General features: G+C 35.4%; 1 protein-coding gene across 2 annotated transcripts in view; it reads left to right on the top strand.

Annotated features, from left to right (window-relative positions):
* Positions 1-18082, top strand: part of LOC128679766 (uncharacterized) — a 138446-nt gene extending 120364 nt beyond the window's left edge. For both annotated transcript variants that reach the window (XM_053762202.2, XM_053762203.2), the window contains 12 exons: positions 3755-4081; positions 5936-6021; positions 6798-6978; positions 7619-7764; positions 8290-8387; positions 8706-8890; positions 9390-9511; positions 10158-10295; positions 10818-10985; positions 11925-12219; positions 14367-14510; positions 15328-18082. In XM_053762202.2, coding sequence (XP_053618177.1) covers positions 3755-4081; positions 5936-6021; positions 6798-6978; positions 7619-7764; positions 8290-8387; positions 8706-8890; positions 9390-9511; positions 10158-10295; positions 10818-10985; positions 11925-12219; positions 14367-14510; positions 15328-15416 — 1979 coding nt within the window. In that variant the 3' untranslated portion in view covers positions 15417-18082. The remainder of the gene's footprint in view (positions 1-3754; positions 4082-5935; positions 6022-6797; positions 6979-7618; positions 7765-8289; positions 8388-8705; positions 8891-9389; positions 9512-10157; positions 10296-10817; positions 10986-11924; positions 12220-14366; positions 14511-15327) is intronic.
* The last annotated feature ends 850 nt before the right edge of the window (positions 18083-18932 follow it).

Raw genomic sequence — 18932 nt, 5'->3', positions numbered from 1 at the left:
CACGGTTTAGAATTTTTTTGTTCTCCTTCCGTCTCCGCCAACCATCTCTGTCCTGGGTCATTTTTATCCAGTTGTTGCCAGCAATTTCCTTTACATCGTCGACACATCTAGCTGCCGGATGTCCTACGCTCCGTTTTCTATCTCTGGAGTACCACTCAGTTACAGCTTTACCATCACCTTGCATCATTCCATCTGGCCAGATATTTTTTCAAAATTCGAAGACAGTCAGTCGTTGTCAAAACTTGAAATTGTAATGACAGCGCGTCCGCAGCGGTCGAAACGCTCTGAGAACCATTCAAATCATGTTGAAAAATGTACTTCTTTTTTCAAAAATCACACCCCAAAATGACCAATAAAAGCAGGTGAAATTATGTGACTTAATTGGCTATCACAAAAAAAAAAAACATTTTTCCTATCACTTAGTTAGTAATCTGGCATGGGTGAACACATTAATCACAAATAGTTAATATGCTGTCAGAAGAATTCTACGCTGACGAAGCCGCGGGTAAACAGTAAATTGAATATGGTAATTCAAGTGACGATAATGTATTCTAAAATGTTCCACATCCATCTATCGTTTTCAATGGCGGTAATGTTACTCAGTTCTCTAAGGGGTTTCAAACTTTACGCACGTGTTTATTGGAATACTAGCTTATGCACGCGGCTTCGCCCGCGTATTTTTCGTGCGTCCGCTCTGATGAAACCTATACCAGATTTTAAATTAGACCTGCCGCTATATAAATAAAAACAGGGTTTTGATTGCGAACAAATATACAGACAGAGAGACGGAAATTCTAAAAAAAAAAATGTTTTGGCTTCTGTTAGTCCCATAAAGACCTCCATAATAATTTTTCTTTAATATTTCCTATGTACAGACATAGCGCACTTACAGTTTTATTATATATGTATGAAGATAAATGAGATAATTTGATTTTAGGGTTGCGTACACACTCCTGTGTTCAATGGCACTTAATTTTCAATACAACAAATTAATATAACACAGTAGTAACACAGTAGGTGCAACAAATTTTTTATTCATTTATCTTTTTTGTTGAGAATAAACGTTATGCTTAACAAATTTATTTGTTAGACAAATGAAAAAAAAAACCCCGAATTTCATTATTCACTTCGCTACAACTTTTGAACGGTTAAACCGATTTTGATCAAACATATCTACGAACCATCAAGCATGAAAATTAACTATCAAATAAAAATAACCGCATGCAAATCGGTTCACCCTTTGATGAACTACGGTGACACGTACACAGAGATACAGACACACTTAGGGTTCAAACTTATAACACCCCTATTTTTGCGTTAAAAATAATTGTCATAATACATTATGCTATATTACATTAGCGCTTATGGTTTTTTATGCTTATAATATAGAGACTCAGTCAGGACATACGCACAACTTACTCTTGACCGTATTTTCTCATCAAGCACCATGTCTCTAGGGAATCTAGGCGTGGAACATTGATTGACAAACGTTGAAAGATTTTCGTTCATAAAAAATCGGTTTACAAAATTGCTGCGTTAAAACTTTTTTTGTAAATTAAATAAGTTAAAATCGCTCGCGAAAAGAAAAGAAAAGAAAACACATTTTTGACGAACATTTACAAGACTTTTCAGAAATTTGTGGTCGTTTCGTGAATGCTAATACCGAATTCCTTGCTTTTTGAGAAATACTATAACTAATTATTAATTCGATGAAATTATAATTCTCGACACTTCCAAGAAATATTCCTGAAGGACTATTCGAAACGGAGTAAATAAAAATATATATTTACCTGAATAAGATCAAATATATAAGATTTACTTGATAAAATCCACTAATTTTAATTTAATAACTGACACGGCTGATGGATTTAATAAGTACCTACTTCGTGAGATACATAATAATTGAGTGAGTTACACTTATGCCACGACACGGCCAACAATCTTCACATTTTTTTTTTCAAGTCGCGGCCACAAATACTGGCTGGTATCAGCCCACCACACATTGCAATGATTTATTATCTGTGTCAACTGGAAATTTATGGCGGGAAAAGATATACCTCTGGCCCGTCTTTTATTAAAACAGAATGGTGTGTTCCGTTTGCTACCAAACTATTACACAACATGACCCGAACAAATTATTGTTTTCCTTAATTTACCCACTGAATATCAAAAGTAGACCATTAAAAATAAAATTTTTAAATAACAAAATACTATGACTTAGTGTCACTTTGATTATATTTTAATTAATTGCGTGATATCCTATTTCTAGTTGATACTCATAAAAGTAAATCAAAATCAAATCATTCAGAAATTAGGCCTTCACAGGCACTTTTTCACATCATAATCTAAATTAAATGATGTTTACCAAAGCTACAAACTACTAGCATTTCGAAAAGACCACAGCTGAGAAGAAATGCCGAAAGAAACTCATTCAAACAGTGTTGGTCCTTATTATGCCAGAAGGGCTTAACATTTTTTAAATATAAATTTATGGTATAATTTTTTATCAGTAATATAACAATGTAAACACAATAAAGTACATGGTCAAAAGGTATACTGAAACATATTATGATTGTGATCAAGTGCTGATGAAAGGAAAAAAAAATATAAATATGTATAATTAACCAAACAAAAAAAAACACTTTTAACAAGTATATTACGAACGCTATCTAAATCTATACTATTATAAAATTATCTACTTAAATCTTAACTAATCATGCGATTTTCTCCAGAGATTTATGATTAAGATTAATGATAAGATATGCTCAAGAGATAATACTTTTCGATCTCTTGGATTAAAATTAATACTGATAGTAAATATTTACACACACATGACTGTTATACGAGTATATTTACTCATAACATCAAGTCCGCCTCTTCTAATTTCTGCAATAAAATTTAAATAAATAAAGAAAGAAAGAAAGAAAGAAAGAAAGAAAGAAAGAAAGAAAGAAAGAAAGAAAGAAAGAAAGAAAGAAAGAAAGAAAGAAAGAAAGAAAGAAAGAAAGAAAGAAAGAAAGAAAGAAAAGAAAGAAAACATTTATTTGCCAAAAACATGAGTACAAATAGTCATAATGAATTAGACCTACACGTTTTACCGAATATAAGTATGCAAATATAAATAAATAAAGAGGAGCATGCTATCCACTACAAATTCAAAACAAAAAAAGAATTATAATGTACTTATACTAGCCCTAAATTCTATCCGAGTCTATCATTAAAGAAATCATTTAAAGTATAATAACATTTATCATTTAAATATATTAAATATATATAATAAAAATTATTAATAAATAATGTGGGTTTAATCACAGGTACAAATGGGAATCAACTTTGTACCTACTCGTAATGTTAGTATAGGCGTCTCTGAACACAGACTAGACAAATTTGGTCGAGAAACTATTTATATTAGAAATACAAAATAGATTTTTTTATGACCCACATTTGGGACAGAAATGAAAACACATATATTTATATATACTTGTACATAAAATACAAATTCAAATCATTTATTCAGAAATTAGACCTTCACAGGCGCTTTTTCACGTTATTTTTTATATTTATGTTTTGTAACAAGCTACAAACATTTGGCATTTCGGAACGACCACTGCTGAGAAGAAATGCCGAAAGAAACTCATTTGAACAGTGTTGATCCCTATCGTGCCATTATTGTTTCTTACAATGTTTTTTTTCTAATAATGTATAAAAAATTAGATATTATTACAAAGTAACAAATGCTTTTCTTTTGTTCCAGTTTGTTCCAAAGCCGGCGACGTGGCCCTAACAGCTGATTATGAACATAACACTAACCTAAACAGTAACCCAAGGACCAATATTATAAGAAGCAGTGTCAATTTCACCACAAACATGGTGGCGATAGATTATAACGCTAATTTAAGAGTATTTAACAAAAAGGTGTTGAAAGGAGACGCACATATGCGCGTGAAAAGAGATGGAACCGAGGACCGCTGTGCCGCCTTCAAATTCATTGACAATGATCAAGTAGATATTTGGCATCCGCATTCGAAGGAAAATTCAAATAATTATTATAGAAAAATTGATTGCGTCACTGTCATAAATGGTAAGTAATTTTTAGGTTATTTTTTTAGTTCTCAAAACAATATTTCTCGTTACATCATATCTTATCACAAGTAATTTCAAAAGATAATTCCTCACCAAGCGTCTACTAGTCGTCTAGAGCGAGAAAAACTAATCTTTTAACTGAAATGCATGAAAAATCTCAGCGACAACACCAAGACTTTTACGTAGACATATAAAAAAAATGGATAAATTAAATACATTGTTTTAGTTTCACAAGTTTTGCCTTTGCGCAAGATTATTTTCTTGTCCATGAATATTCAATAAGTTCATACGTTGATGAAAATACAATTTATGAGGTAAATAATTTAACTTTACCATTTTATCATTTTTTTTTTTTTTTTTATATAAGTGCATTATATTGACATACATTTTGTGTTGCATTTATATATTCACATTATGTGTCTCGTAGTGGACACAATGGAATTTGAATTGAAACTCAAACTCGAAATTAACTTGATTTTAATGAATTTCGGTTCTGAGCACAGTACAATACGTGGCTTCACTTGCGAATGCAGAAAAAACAAAACGAAAATAAAAATATGCAGGTAGTTAAATTATTATAAATGTTTTAAGTTTCTTGCTATTTAAATCTATCAGGCGTTGTCCTGAACATTATGTATTTCATAAAGAAATTAGTTTTTGACAAAATGATTATCTAACTTTGATGACATAAAACTCGAAGTAAATAATAACCCAGACTGCTGAGCATACGAGTAGGTCTCTTTTACGCCAACCTTCTTTCTCTGTCATCAGCGTTTTTCTGGTTTCTTTCTGAGTCAATATGCCCAAGTTCAGCTACGCCAAATCCATGTACTTACGGCCTGCGACTTCGACGATATCATGACACTTTCCTCTAAGCCACAATTCGTCTCACTCAACCTGCCATCACTCCGACGTGCCAGATGTCCCACATTAAATATGACATAGAATAGAATAAGAATAAAATATATCTTTTAAGTGAACACACACAACCTCTCATACACATATAGAAGAAACTAGGTATGTTTAAACTAGGTATACTACGCTAATTACAGTATATATTCACAATATACGTATTTGTGATGCGCGCACACACCTAGTACCTTAGTGTTACGCTCAGCAGAAATGGCCGACACTGACGACATAATTGTATGTAATTATATGAATTAAATATTAAAATTCAGAGTCCGTAATTTTTCATTTAGTCTATTCTCATTGGTAGTCCGTGCGTTCATAACGTTTTCGTGGCCGTGACAAAAATTTCTCGCCACAATAACCGGCAGCTTGTAGCCGTTGTAAATTGTTGCTACGTGAGCTCCCGTACTAGGCCGGAATCGCAAACAGCTTGGACGAGGAATTAGTGACTAAGCGAATAAAATTAAAAATGTTTGAAGCCATTTTCATACTGGCGTCATTTCTACGGCGTATTTTATTCTTCAGAGATATTTTGTACATTAACAACTCGCTTTTTCCCGCGGCTTCGCCCGCTCGAATCCTGCGGAAACAGTTATTTTTCCGACATGAAGTGTCCTTCTCCGTACTTCGAACTGTATATGAACTATGACGACCTCGGTGGCGCAGTGGTAAAGTGATTGCCTCTGAACCGAGAGGTCCCGGCGTTCGATCCAAGGTAGAGTCATGATGGAAAATTATTTTTTTCTGATTGGCCCGGGTCTTGGATGTTTATTTAATATGTATTTGTTATAAAATATAGTATCGTTGAGTTAGTAAAGTAACCATAAAGTACATTCCCAGATATATAAAAACCCGTTTAAATAAAATGTTTGATCATTGAAGACATGAATTAACGAGAGGTGATTGAAGACTAATATATTTTGTTTTTTTTTTTTTACAGGCACTGAGGGAACTATATTAGAACTAACTTTTGTAGACATATTTCGAATTGAGGGCCATCCTAATTGTGACTACGATTATCTAGAAGTAAGTACCATTTTGGGACGAAGGGGCGTAACAGGGAGCCATTAAAACGGGCTCATAACCTGTTTTGGGGAATTATTGCTAAAACGAAATGCCATATTATAAAGACTACAATACTTCGTCTTAGTGAATCGACTCTGGTGTTCAAATTTGTGAGGACCAATAAATACCTCGACACTTCCAAAGTATAAATGTGGTGTTGCGTAGTGCGACTTTGATATTTACATCTCAACATCGAGTCGATTCGCAGTGAGACGAAGCTAACCAATCACAGTGCGCCATTGTAACGCAACGACAACCACACAGCAACGTGAATGGCTCTGCGTCTCACATCGAATCGACTCGCCAATGAGAAGTGAAAAGCAATCCCGTACCCCGTACTTCGCCCGTAGTTCGCTGGGTCGCACGTCACTGGTCGATTCGAAAGTCGATTTGAAAATCGACTCGATATTGAGAAGTTAAATGCAAACCCTTACCTCGCCTTCAGATTGATGTGTGCTTGTGCACTTAGAGAGGTACGCAGAGCAGCAAATTACATGGGGCAGCATACGAGCTTATAACCCTATTTCTTTATGTTATGCTTCGACTGACTTGCGTCTGAAGCCTGACCTGGTTTATATTTGAAACTATTTCACGCGATCGCAATGTAATAAGCTTTTTCACTACGATTCCACTCGGAGGAAACCAAAATTTTTCAGGTTCTGATCGAAGAGCATAGCAGCATCAAAGTATCGGTTAATCCCAAAATGATTTTGTTCATTAAACATAAATCCTTCCAGATTCGCGACGGTCTCAGAGGCTACGCGCCTCTCCTTGGAGGCAAGAAGCTCTGTGGCCAGCAGTTCCCCAGGCCCATCTTAACGACAGGGCCGTATGCGTGGTTGAAGTTCCATTCCGACGATACTATAGAATATGAAGGGTTTCATATTAAAATCGCTGCTAAGCCGGTTGCTAAGAGTCGTAAGTTGTATCATATACATTCATGTATCTGTATTGGTGGTATCCGCCCCAAAACGGTTATACAAGTTCCGTATAAATTACTAGTATTACATAATACTATAACCTAATTAAAGTTAGGCTACTTTCACTCTGTCACTCTCCAACTTCACATAAAAAAATATTGTAATACAATTCTCCGTCTTGACGTGAAAGATGGACAAATTAACAAACATTTTATAATATTAGTATAGAACCTAAGAATACGCATCGTATGGAGGATTGGAAGCTGGGGTAGACCCCCAGCTCCATGAAACATAAAACACGAAGCACGTCATTGCATCCACACGTTCTCTCTTTTTTTTTACACGATGCGTACACGATATGGGAAAACGGGACAGCATGTGGACGTTGGCAACTTGCTACGTGTTTGTGTGTTTTGTAGCAGGCATTTGCTTTCACGCTAACAAGGGATAATTTTAAATAAAATTATTTAAAATTTGTTATAACCCTGACTGCACTGTCGACGCTGGCGACCATAGATAATAAATATCTGGCGACCGTTTCACCTTTAGCCGTCGCACTGTATGAATATCATTAAGCTGGTGAAGAAGTGTCTGAGTTGAAGTGCAGTGAAATAGCCTACAGATATGATATATTTCAGATGTGATACCAGAGAGCTGCCACATGACTCGTACGGGTACAGATGGTATTCTTGACATAAATGCGATAGACGAAAAGTGTAAAGAAGATAGCGCTAACCAGGCTTTAGATGTTTTATGGACTATTGAAGCGGAGCCCAATCGGAAGGTATGTATTTGATAACCTTATGATAGATAACATATGTTTGGTGTAACTTGATCGTGGCGTGTGATTCATAATTTGTTAGAGGCATTTCATTAGATTTGCATCCAACTTATACACAGTCAGATGTATAGCGTAATCTCAGTGATTGAATATGTGCACTAGAAAGTCATCACCATCAACAATCATTTAAACGACCACATTACTGAGGCCTTCCTTATGGATGGATAAGGAGTATGGGTCATGATCCACGCGGGTATCGCAAATTGACGGGCATTAACGACAAATACAACCGCGACCAACAGCTTAACGTGCCTTCCGAAGCACGGAGGAGCTCAAGATAGTATATTTTTGGTCACCCATCCAATAACCAACTATTATGAGATTGTCTTAACCGCCACGCTATCACACACACACCGCGATCGCGCTAACTATTGCGCCATGGAACTCCAAGTGAATACGAGCAAGATATCTCTGACTACAATAAAAGATTGTGGCGAAAATGATATTTTTGTAAACATCTTGTTTCAGATATATCTAAACTTTACGCAATTCGACCTGGCCAAACCCAACGCCTGTGAAGAGAATGTCGTCCAAGTATTTGGCGCCGTCATCGAGTTTGATGCGAAGTAAGTGAAAGAAAATTATGTGCTATCTGCAGGCCACCTGTCTGATGTATTACCAATGGAAATGTTGTGGTTGCCTGTATGTTACTACTGCACGGATTTCTATGAGGTTTTACCAATAGATAGGTGATTCCTGAGGAAGGTGTTAATTGTGTGTTTATTATTGTTTATTATGTTTTACCCGAGAAAACCAGAACAGGCCGCGGCAGTATCAAAAGAAATCGCCAGTTCCTTTCAAGGCTCTTAACTCTTAATCCACTTATTAATTCATCAGAGGATATACAGTAGTCCAATTCTAATGAGGTATACATTTGTCTCCAGGTTGGCCCACTACTGCGGCTCCATCGCCAATTCAGTCACGACCAAATTTGACAGCACCAAAGTCCCAAGCGACGAAGGCAATATCATGCACGTACGTCTGTATGCATCCAAAGTGGCTAGGGAAGATACTGATTTCATAGCACAGTACACTGTGTTTAGGACTTTGGATCCTAGTGATGAGGATGGTAAGTTATTTACTAAAAATAATAATATTTAATTGAGGATCGAAAAAGTAGAAACTAAAGTGGCAGAAAACAAGCAGGAAAGTCGAACCGAAACTTTCACGATACTGGTACGGGACACGTCGTGGTAAATTGGACGGGACACGATGCAACAATGAAGACGGGACTATGAATATGGTACGGGATCCAGAGACAACACGAAATACAATATTAAACCAAATGTTCTTCACCAGTCCAGCAAATGCTGGATAAAATAAATATTTAAGTAGAAGCACAAAATACCAAATCTTTGTTTTAAGGGGATTTCGTACGGGTGAAGCTGCAGGCATGCTAATAGCTTTCTTGCAACACGATTAATAAGTGAAAGTTTATAGATACACAATCACACAAGGGCCAGATTGCTTTGGTATACAAACTCGTGAAGCACGATTAACGAACCTGAGACATTCAACACAGTATAAAAAAAGCGATCAACATGTATTATCAGATCAAAACATTACAGATAAATGCATACCAGATGAAGAATTTGACTGTCAGGATAGCACTTGCATAGCAGCAGAATTGAAATGTAACAGATATGCAAACTGCAGATTGAAGACTGATGAAGATGCAGAACTTTGTAAGGTACGTGCTTTTGTATTTAAAATCCTCAATGGACACCGTGTCCGCCATTTCGAGGGTCAGTGTTCGAGCAGAGAAAAAATTGTAGCTGTTTTACATTTGTTTGTGGTTCTGGGTGTAATGTACTTCTGGGTTTGTGTTCATCGGATCCGCGATAGAAATAATATGCCTTTGCATATTAATTTTATATCCTCTGCAGAGACATTGAAATATTCTTATCTTCATATTACTTTCATAACTCTATTAAAGTGATGACGACAAGATTTCTATTTAACTTATGTTAGGTATGCTATTCTTTCTGTATTTCGGACGTTTCGTAATGTTAAGCTTTAGGATAAATATTATAAGTATAATTTAAATTTCACGTGAAAAGTATCTGTAAAGTTGTAATCTCAACTAATATTATAAATGCGAAAGTAAAGATTTTTCTTACCTCTTCACGCATAATCCATTCAACCAATCTTTTTGAAATTTTGCATATATGCAGTTTGAAGTACGAAGAAGGGTCCTGTAGGAAATAAATGCGGGCGCGAAAGCTGTTTCTTAATAAATATTTTTACTTTGACACATGTTCAAATGTAAAAAAAACCTATTTGCTTATTGTATGCTTCGAGTTGTTATGATGCAAAATTCGCCTTACCTTTTTCAGGGTGAAGCGGAATCCATCATCAGTCAGCCGCACATAATGGTGATTCTGGTTATATTCTCCTTGATACTCTCCGGGATGACCTTTGTGTTCCTGTTCAAATGCATCAGGAAGCTATACCAGGACCACAAGATTATCAAAGTAAGTATTATTTTCATTATAGACTATGCAGAGATAGATCTTAAATCATAGTTCATAGTTCGTCTGCATAGGTACTTCACTCTCATCGCATTCAGCTGTCAAACAGCAGTGCTTGCATTGTGGTGTCCCGGTTTGAAGGGTGAGAGAGGCGGTGTGATTACAGGGTGCTGTGGCACAAGACTTTAGGACACAAGGGGTAGGCCACCCCTGGTATTGTAGGCCACAACAAGCTGCGCTTAACATAAAAAGAAGGTGGTTCTCAGAGTGTTTCGATTGCTGCGGCCATGCTGTCATTACGGTCCGTCAATTTTTCTGAGGAAAGAAAATGGATTATAAAATTGTAATGACGGCACGGCCGCTACAGTCGAAACTCTTTGAAAACCACCAGAAACGAAACTAAGCGCTGACATCTTTTCCCCCTCATATTATACCCGGCCCAATCAGTGATATTACTTTCTTCAAGCAGATTAGTCCGGGACGCTTCTACCGTCTTTGGCCCTTTACGAAGGTTTTGTGTTCTAGGAGCACATAAGGCAGTCGTGTGAAGATGGCCTAGACAGCTTAGCTAAAAGACGTCTGACGTTAGATGCAATGAGTCTAGAAAGAGACAGCGAGCCTCGCGCAAGTTTAGAAAGAGAGAACCACACAAACGAAATGGTAAAGCAACAGAGAAGTTTCTCGAAGCATAAGGTAATTTATTGTCTCCTTATAAGTGCAAGGTTGTTATGTACTCAAATAATTTCCCCTTAGCTATATATGAGTTTAGAAATTTACAGTCCCTGCGCTAGTCTATCTCGTAATCATCTGGTAGGCAATACTAACATTTCAAAGGAGGTTTAACGTGGGCATTCATGTAAATATTTAAAAATATTGCTCTGTGCTTCCGCCTTGGGATAAAACCACTCAAAATCCTCCCGTGGATGTGGTAAAAGGCGACGGGACGCAGAACGGAGCCTTAGTAGCTCATACACAACAACATCGTTCCCAAGGAAGGTTGATGTGAAACAAGTGGTCGGTTGTGAAATCGCATCCGAATCGAGATCTTAAGATTTTGACAACACAGGAATACAGGACGATGAGAGAGACACTTACATAGATAAACTCTTTGTTGCAACATTTACAGAAGAAATACAAGTTATAACTAGGTATTAAACAAACGTAAATGAGCGCATGGACGGACTTATCGCAAAAGTTATTTTCCAGGCAACCTTTGAGAAATTGGCTTTGCACAAACAAAAAATATCATAACCAACTTTTGAAAAATTGATATTAATTAAGTCTGTCTTAATGTACCGGCACACAAGTAATAAAATAACATTTTTATCAATATATTTTATTTCTTATCGAAAAATAAAAACATATATTACCAGATTATGCCGTACTAGATAAAAATGTATAGTTTTCTATTACACAATCTAGTCACAGTTTACCAAATCCGTTTATTCAGCTATGAACACAATGTATTAAAGAAGCTATGATACTTTCTACTTAAATCTTTTATCTGCTCTGGCATAATCTGTTAAAATATTTTTTTATTATTCGCTAATAAAAAAGAGAAGTTGGTAAAAATGTGTTGGTGGCGCTAGTAGTTTGTCGCACAAAGCGCCACGATAAGTCTTTCCTTTTCAGCATAGCAGCATCGACTCAGACTTCCAGGAAACCCATATAGACCAGGACGATGCCCCCTGGAGACGCGAAGTAGACGACGCTCCAGAAACGGAAAACGTTCGCGTAGAACGGAACGGTAGAACGAGACGGAGCGTTATGAGTAAAAAGGAGGGGTCTATGAGTAAAAGAGATAGCGAAGAGAGAAGGGAGAAGAAGGAGATTAGAGATGTGTCTGTTGGCGCGCCTGACACAAAGGAATCTGGTTGTCAGACTAGGGAGAGTCTGTTTCAAAGTGATCCTGTGCCTAGTTCTGATGGTAAGTCTGCCAAATGGTTTTCACTCTTAGATATATAAATTGACGACTTCAGCGGCGCAGTGGTAAAGTGCTTGCCTCCGAACCAAGAGGTCCCGGGTTATGTTGAACTATATATGTATTTGTTATAAAATATAGAATACACAATACAAGTCTCGTACTTACTTTGGGGCTAGCTCAATCTGTATGATTTCTCCTTATATATTTATATTTATATATAAATCGAATACAATAGAGTATTTTTCATTTTGGTGACTATTCCAAGTCTATAAATACACACCAGTGAAAAAAAATACTGTGATAATTACGTTGCTTGCAAAAATCAAATCAAATCACACATTTTGGGGCTCCACTCGGCCCGTCCTGCCGTCCCGGTCTTCGCTCGAGTGAAACAAATTATACATTATAAACCTTCCCCAGGAACCATACTATCTATTAAAATAACCCGCATCAAAATCGGTTCCATAGTTTTAAGAATCTAACAATACAAAGGCACAGACAGCGCAAAGCGACATTGTTTTATACTATGTAGTGATTATGGTTTTATTCGAGCTGGTAATTAAACAAATTATTAATTCTACGGCTACATCTGAATTATGTAGTTGGGGTTAATTAAAGCTTTAAAAGCTTAATTAGCGATGTTTATTTAAAGTCTCGTAATTGGCTATTCACGTTCATATATTGAAGTTGAAATATAGCTGCTTAATTTAAATTAGTTATTCGTTAAACTACATGAATAGGTACGTATATTAATTGATATTGACGACCGCGGTGGCGCAGTGGTAAAGTGCTTGCCTCTGAACCGAGTTCCCGGGTTCGATCCCCGGTCGGGTCATGATGGAAAATGATATTTTTCTGATTGGCCCGGGTCTTGGATGTTTATATATATGAAAGTATCAGAGTTAGTATCCCATAACACAAGTCTCGAACTTACTTGGCTAGCTCAATCTGTGTGATTTGTCCTAATTTATTGCCAAGCTCCTACTTAATAATATTGGGTTTCTAATAATAATCAAACAGCAAATTCAAAGGAGCTCAACGGCACAGTGGTTAGCGCGCTCGGCTTGTGATAAAGGGGTTTAATTTATTCAAAATTAAAAAAAAAATAGAATATTGAATCTTAAATGTGCTGTAGTCCCACATTTAACCCAGGAAAATTTTCAAAAAAATTAAAAAATATATATTTGGCGTTTAGGTGATATTTCTTTCTTCAAGTTTAACTATAGGGGTTTAATTTATTCAAAATTAAAAAAAAAATAGTATATTGAATTTAAAATGTGCTGTAGTCCCACATTTAACTGAGGAAATTTTTCAAAAAAATTTAAAAAAAAAAATTTGGCGTTTAGGTGATATTTCTTTCTTCAAGTTTAACTATAGGGGTTTAATTTATTCAAAATTAAAAAAAAATAGAATATTGAATCTTAAATGTGCTGTAGTCCCACATTTAACTCAGGAAATTTTTCAAAAAATTAAAAAAAATATTTGGCGTTTAGGTGATATTTCTTTCTTCAAGTTTAACTATTTGACCATAGTTTTAGTCTATTGAGCACACCTCTGGTTCCGAAAAACACATTAAATGGAAACTCGAGGAAAATACATTTATTTTCAAATAAGATTGACGGAAACAATTTATGCTACAAAAGTTTTTGAGTTACACGTTTTACCGCTAAAGTTGGCTTCCCAGTTAAATATTTAAATTCTAATTTCACATCTTTAACATAGTTTAGAAAATAACATTCTTAAAACGAAACGAATACTTTGCGTAATAAGAAAAATATCTCGATAGTTCAAGTATATTTGTTAGACAATTTAAAAAAAAATCCTCGATTTTCAATACTCATTTCTCTACAACTTTTTAATGGCTGAACCGATTTTGATCACATATATCTAAGAACCACCGCATAAAAATTAGCTATCCAATAAAAGAAACCATCCAAATGGGTTCACCCGTTGATGAGCTACGGTGCCACGTACACAGATGGGCACGTACTCTTTTGCGTCGGGGTTTAAAAAAGAAAATGTTTATCGATATTTAACAGCCAGTGTCATTTACAAATTAAAAAGAGAAGTAAACCTGGGACCGCTACATATAGCAGTCTAGCGTGATGACCATGGAGGCCGTCGAAAAATCATCTATCTCTGTCCCTCAGGCTCAGGCAGCAACAGCCGAGGGTTCTCTACCTTCGGGTACTCCGGGGCCACCATCGCCAGACCTTCGCCCCCGCAAACCACAGCCTCGGAGATCACTATTGAACTGCTCAGCAAAGTCACTCCCAAGAGTCCTGTCAAGACGCGTAAGCTTTTCCTCCTGTCCACTTATTGGTCAAAGCGTTTGATTCCGTCTTTTGTATTTGAATTTTGTAGGTTTATCTGTGCACGCTTTCTCTCTCTCTCTCTCTCTCATCGGAGCATATTTTTGGTTTCTTACCCAGCTGCTGAGCGTCGGAGTCCAGGTTTTGCTTTCCTATTTGTTCGTCTTCACTTCGCACGGTCGTCGGCGTCCTTAGTTGTCAGAGCTCTGTCTATTTTGTCCTCAGCGGGACTAACGCTACAGCTAACAGTCCCGTAAATACGGGACATACATTACTGCATTACAATATGTGGTGCAGAAAGTTGTTCAACTGACTTATGGTTTCTGCCTTCGAATAGGATCATTACTGGATGTTGTACGAGACGACTAAGGTATAAAAAACCTTGGCAATTGATCGATAACAACATAATTCCCAAAGAGAGTAGACGTCAGGCCGGCGGCGACCGTTCATAAAATCATAGCCGAATCTTACAAATATAAGAATACGACTGTTAGGAGGTGGATGAAGTAATAGGGGCAGTTAGAGCAAGGCAACAGATAAGCCACGGGTTGAACTGATCCACGGTCACACAAAGCTTCGTCAATAAAATTCATTTAGCTAATACTAGCGGCCCGTCCCGGCTTCGCTTACAGGGTTAAAACATGACAAATTATACACCTAAACCTTCCTCAGGAATCACACTATCTATTGGTGAAAACCGCATGAAAATCCGTGCAGTAGTTTTTGAGTTTACCGCGAATAGACAGATGCGGTTTATAATATGTAAGTATAGTGCTAATTTCTCAATTTCTTATTACAGAAAAGAAAATTCCTGATCGCCGCCCGATGAGCAACGAGACGACACGGTCAGCTCCTGACGTCATCATCGTGTCCAAACCGATTCGCTGAGGGTGACCCCTGGGGCCCCCTCCATGGGCCCCAACCCCTCCCGACTTCTGGGACCCGATGGAACCCAGAACGTGTCCTGAAGGGTCCCACCAACCACACATATGCCAGTTGGACAATTTCTCAAAAAGTGTATCATTTGATGATTGTGACGGATATTATAGTAAATATTTCGATGAAGTACCAAAAGTGTTTTATGATTATTGCCTAAAAAGTGACTATTACAAAGCCAAAACACTGCCAAGGAATTTAGGATCGTCTGTGGAGTTTAAAACTAAAGTTTATCCGCAAAGGACAGTGTGCTTTTATGGCGTTGATAATTTTGATAATACACATTGTAAAAGACACAAAACTTATGTAGTAAAGGCCGATATCGAAGCCCCGAGATAACGAACGCTGAATTACGAAATTGATTGTTAAAAATTATATAGTGTTGTGATATGTTACCTAAGTGATGCTAAATTTTCTATGTAGTTTCGTGTTATGAATATAATAATCAAATTACGAAACAAGTACTCTATGTTTGTCATTAAATGCATGTCACGCGCGAAGCAGAGCGCATAATCAATAATAATAAATGTTATATTTTTAAATATCTCTTTAGAGAAAAATAATATTTTTGTTTTTTTGTATGTAATGAACTCAAAAACTACTGTGCTGATTTTTTTTTTAATTTGGCACAGAGATAGACAAATTTTCTGGACATTTTTTTTAATACGCTTTTACCCGAGCGAAGCGGGATAGACCATTAGTAAAATATAAAGTTGAACACATTGCGTTCTATGATTGATCATTGTGCGTACGCATGTATAAAGACGTAGCTATTTATATTATATTATATTCTGATGACGATAGTAAAAAATAAATTAAGAATATATTTTTTGTAATAATACTTGAATAATAAAAATATACATAAATTTTGCTGAAGTAGTTATTCAATATAATACTGTATAACAGTGGTTTACTGTTATACAGTATTATATTGAATGTTTATGTAAACTGCATAGAAAATTGGCACAATACAATTTTTTTTTTGTTGTTCAAAGGACCACTTTGCCGTTGTGAAATATTTTAATAAAATTAATTGAATAATATTTAATTATTATGAGTTAACTTAATAAATATAATAATTAATTAAATCATTTAGAGAATATTCTTTTGACACAAATTAAAAAAAAATGCTATTTACTATTATTATTTAAATTATTTGTATTAAATAAAATATTAACGGCATTAGATTTAGAAACTAATACTAATTTTAATAAATATAAGTAGACCAAACTGTTTGTAATAATTAAATATTAGAGAATTGCACAATACGCATAAATACAATAAGCATTGTATGATATAAATACAGAAATTGAAATTTAGGATTAAAATAAATTTAATAAAACTTTATTTTTAAGTGAAATACCTAAAAATAATGTATTTTTTAAGCATTACTTTCAATTCAGATGGCTTGCTTTACAACATATTAATATATCTAATTAATTGTTATTTTAATGCATTAATAACAGATTAATCTGTGAAAAACAGAAAAATTTCTAAAATCTTCCGTTTTTCACAGAAGATTAGAATATGGAGCACAATCAATACAAACTTGAAATTCAAATTATGTGTTTAAACGAAAATTGAATTAGAAGTTTGGAATGTTTTCTTATGCGACATAATTATAATATTAAAACTTAAATACAGAAGAAAAAACCAATTCTAGTTGTCGTCACAATTTTCTATGGCGTCTTTAACTTTAGCATTACGAGAACGAGAATCCGCAAAATCACAAAATCGTGTTACCATCCCACTTCTGATGTCGAAGTTCCTTAATCTAATATTGGCCGAGTACAAAAAGGCAAAAGTAAATAACAAAGAGACGGATCGGGTAATAATAGGATGAAATATTGTATACTTGATGCAACTAAAGTTGTTAAGATCAAAGCGTAGGGGCTCGTAACAATAATAAATACTTTTTAGATCGTGTTCCATCATATTTACAAAAGCTATGAACACATTTTTGTCTTTTTCGACTAATATTATAAAAGTGAAAATAAGTTTATTATCTGTTAGTTTGTTTGTTACCGCTTCACGCTCTGTATACTCAACCAATCTTCTTGAAATTTTGCATACATTTAGTTTGAAGTGTGGAAAAGGTCATAGAGACTTTTTGTCCCGGAAAAAACTATATAAACATCACACATTTTAAATTTATACGGTATCCTCGGTGCGCGAGTCTTACTCGCTCTTAACTGTTTTTCAAAAAGAAATTAATATTTTTAAATTAAAGCCCACTGTGTTATGTGGTTGCAATTTGCGATTAGCTGTTACGGGGTATTCCGTTCAGCACACCGATTCGAATAGCACCGATTGAAATAGTACCCGTATCGGTGCAACAATAATTTTCAGGTGCGATTTGAGGAATAATTAAAATACCTATATTCTATCTATGAGCATATTGGTGTCGGTGCCATTAAAATTGGTACGCTGAACGATACGATATGAATGGCATAAATGTGTTGCCACACCAAGCTAAAACTAAGTTTTGCTTTATCAATAAATTAAATTAAATATATATATTTTTTTTCAAATTATATTGGTTGCCACAATCGTTTGGTAGTGTATATAGTGTGTATATAAGTAACCAGTTGTTAAATTTGTAAGTAAATAAATTTTAAGATTTTTTAAAATTGGGTATTATTTCTACATATTATATTGGTTATTCTAGCTACGAGAACAGTATGAAGTAGTATCTCGCGCTCCGACGTTCAATGCGTCATAGCCCCGAATGCAACAAACACACGATGTGTGAGAGAAAACTATTATTGCTGTCCTTTTACACAAAATATTTCTCTAAAACTCGAGTGCCTCTAATATTTAACAAAAACATTAAATGCCCGCAGAAGTATTTTAGTCTTCAAGTGCTTTCTTACAAATACAATTCGTAGCAAAAATATTAATGCTACGACCCTAAAGAAACATATTGAATAACACGGAAAATGTGTTAATGTTTGGAGAGCGCGATAAAATCTATTAAAACACAAAAGGTCTCTGCAATTGTTACTGCAAAGTGCTCTCGATGACAGCGCGCTGTCGACAACCATAGATTTATTATTGGCTTGATACATCGGTCGGTTTTGCCGTAGAACATACACGACTTATTGAAAATAAGGCATGATAGTCGATACTTATATAACATATTTTACATAACTCATATTCGGTAACTAGGTGCTTATTACCCCATGTAAGTGACCAATTAGCGCTCTAGGGTAATAATATAGCTACAAAAGTCCTAGGGCGATATGTAATTAAAAAAAGTACTTCACTTTTTCATGAAGTTCGCGTACATCTAACCATCATACTGGCAATAGACATCATGCATTCATCCCAATAACCAAAGAGGTGGCTTCGCTATTCAGCCTTGTCTTCGTATAAATATTATAGTTATCAATTTAAATAGGTATCGAACGACGAGGCTCAATTTTGTTCTTAAAAAAAAATTAAAAAGTTCTTTACTTGGTTATTTTT

The sequence above is a fragment of the Plodia interpunctella genome, chromosome 22, assembly GCF_027563975.2.
Source record: "Plodia interpunctella isolate USDA-ARS_2022_Savannah chromosome 22, ilPloInte3.2, whole genome shotgun sequence".
NCBI lineage: Eukaryota > Metazoa > Arthropoda > Insecta > Lepidoptera > Pyralidae > Plodia > Plodia interpunctella.
Note: the sequence above shows the minus strand (reverse complement) of the source record. Positions and strands in the feature narration are given on the sequence as shown.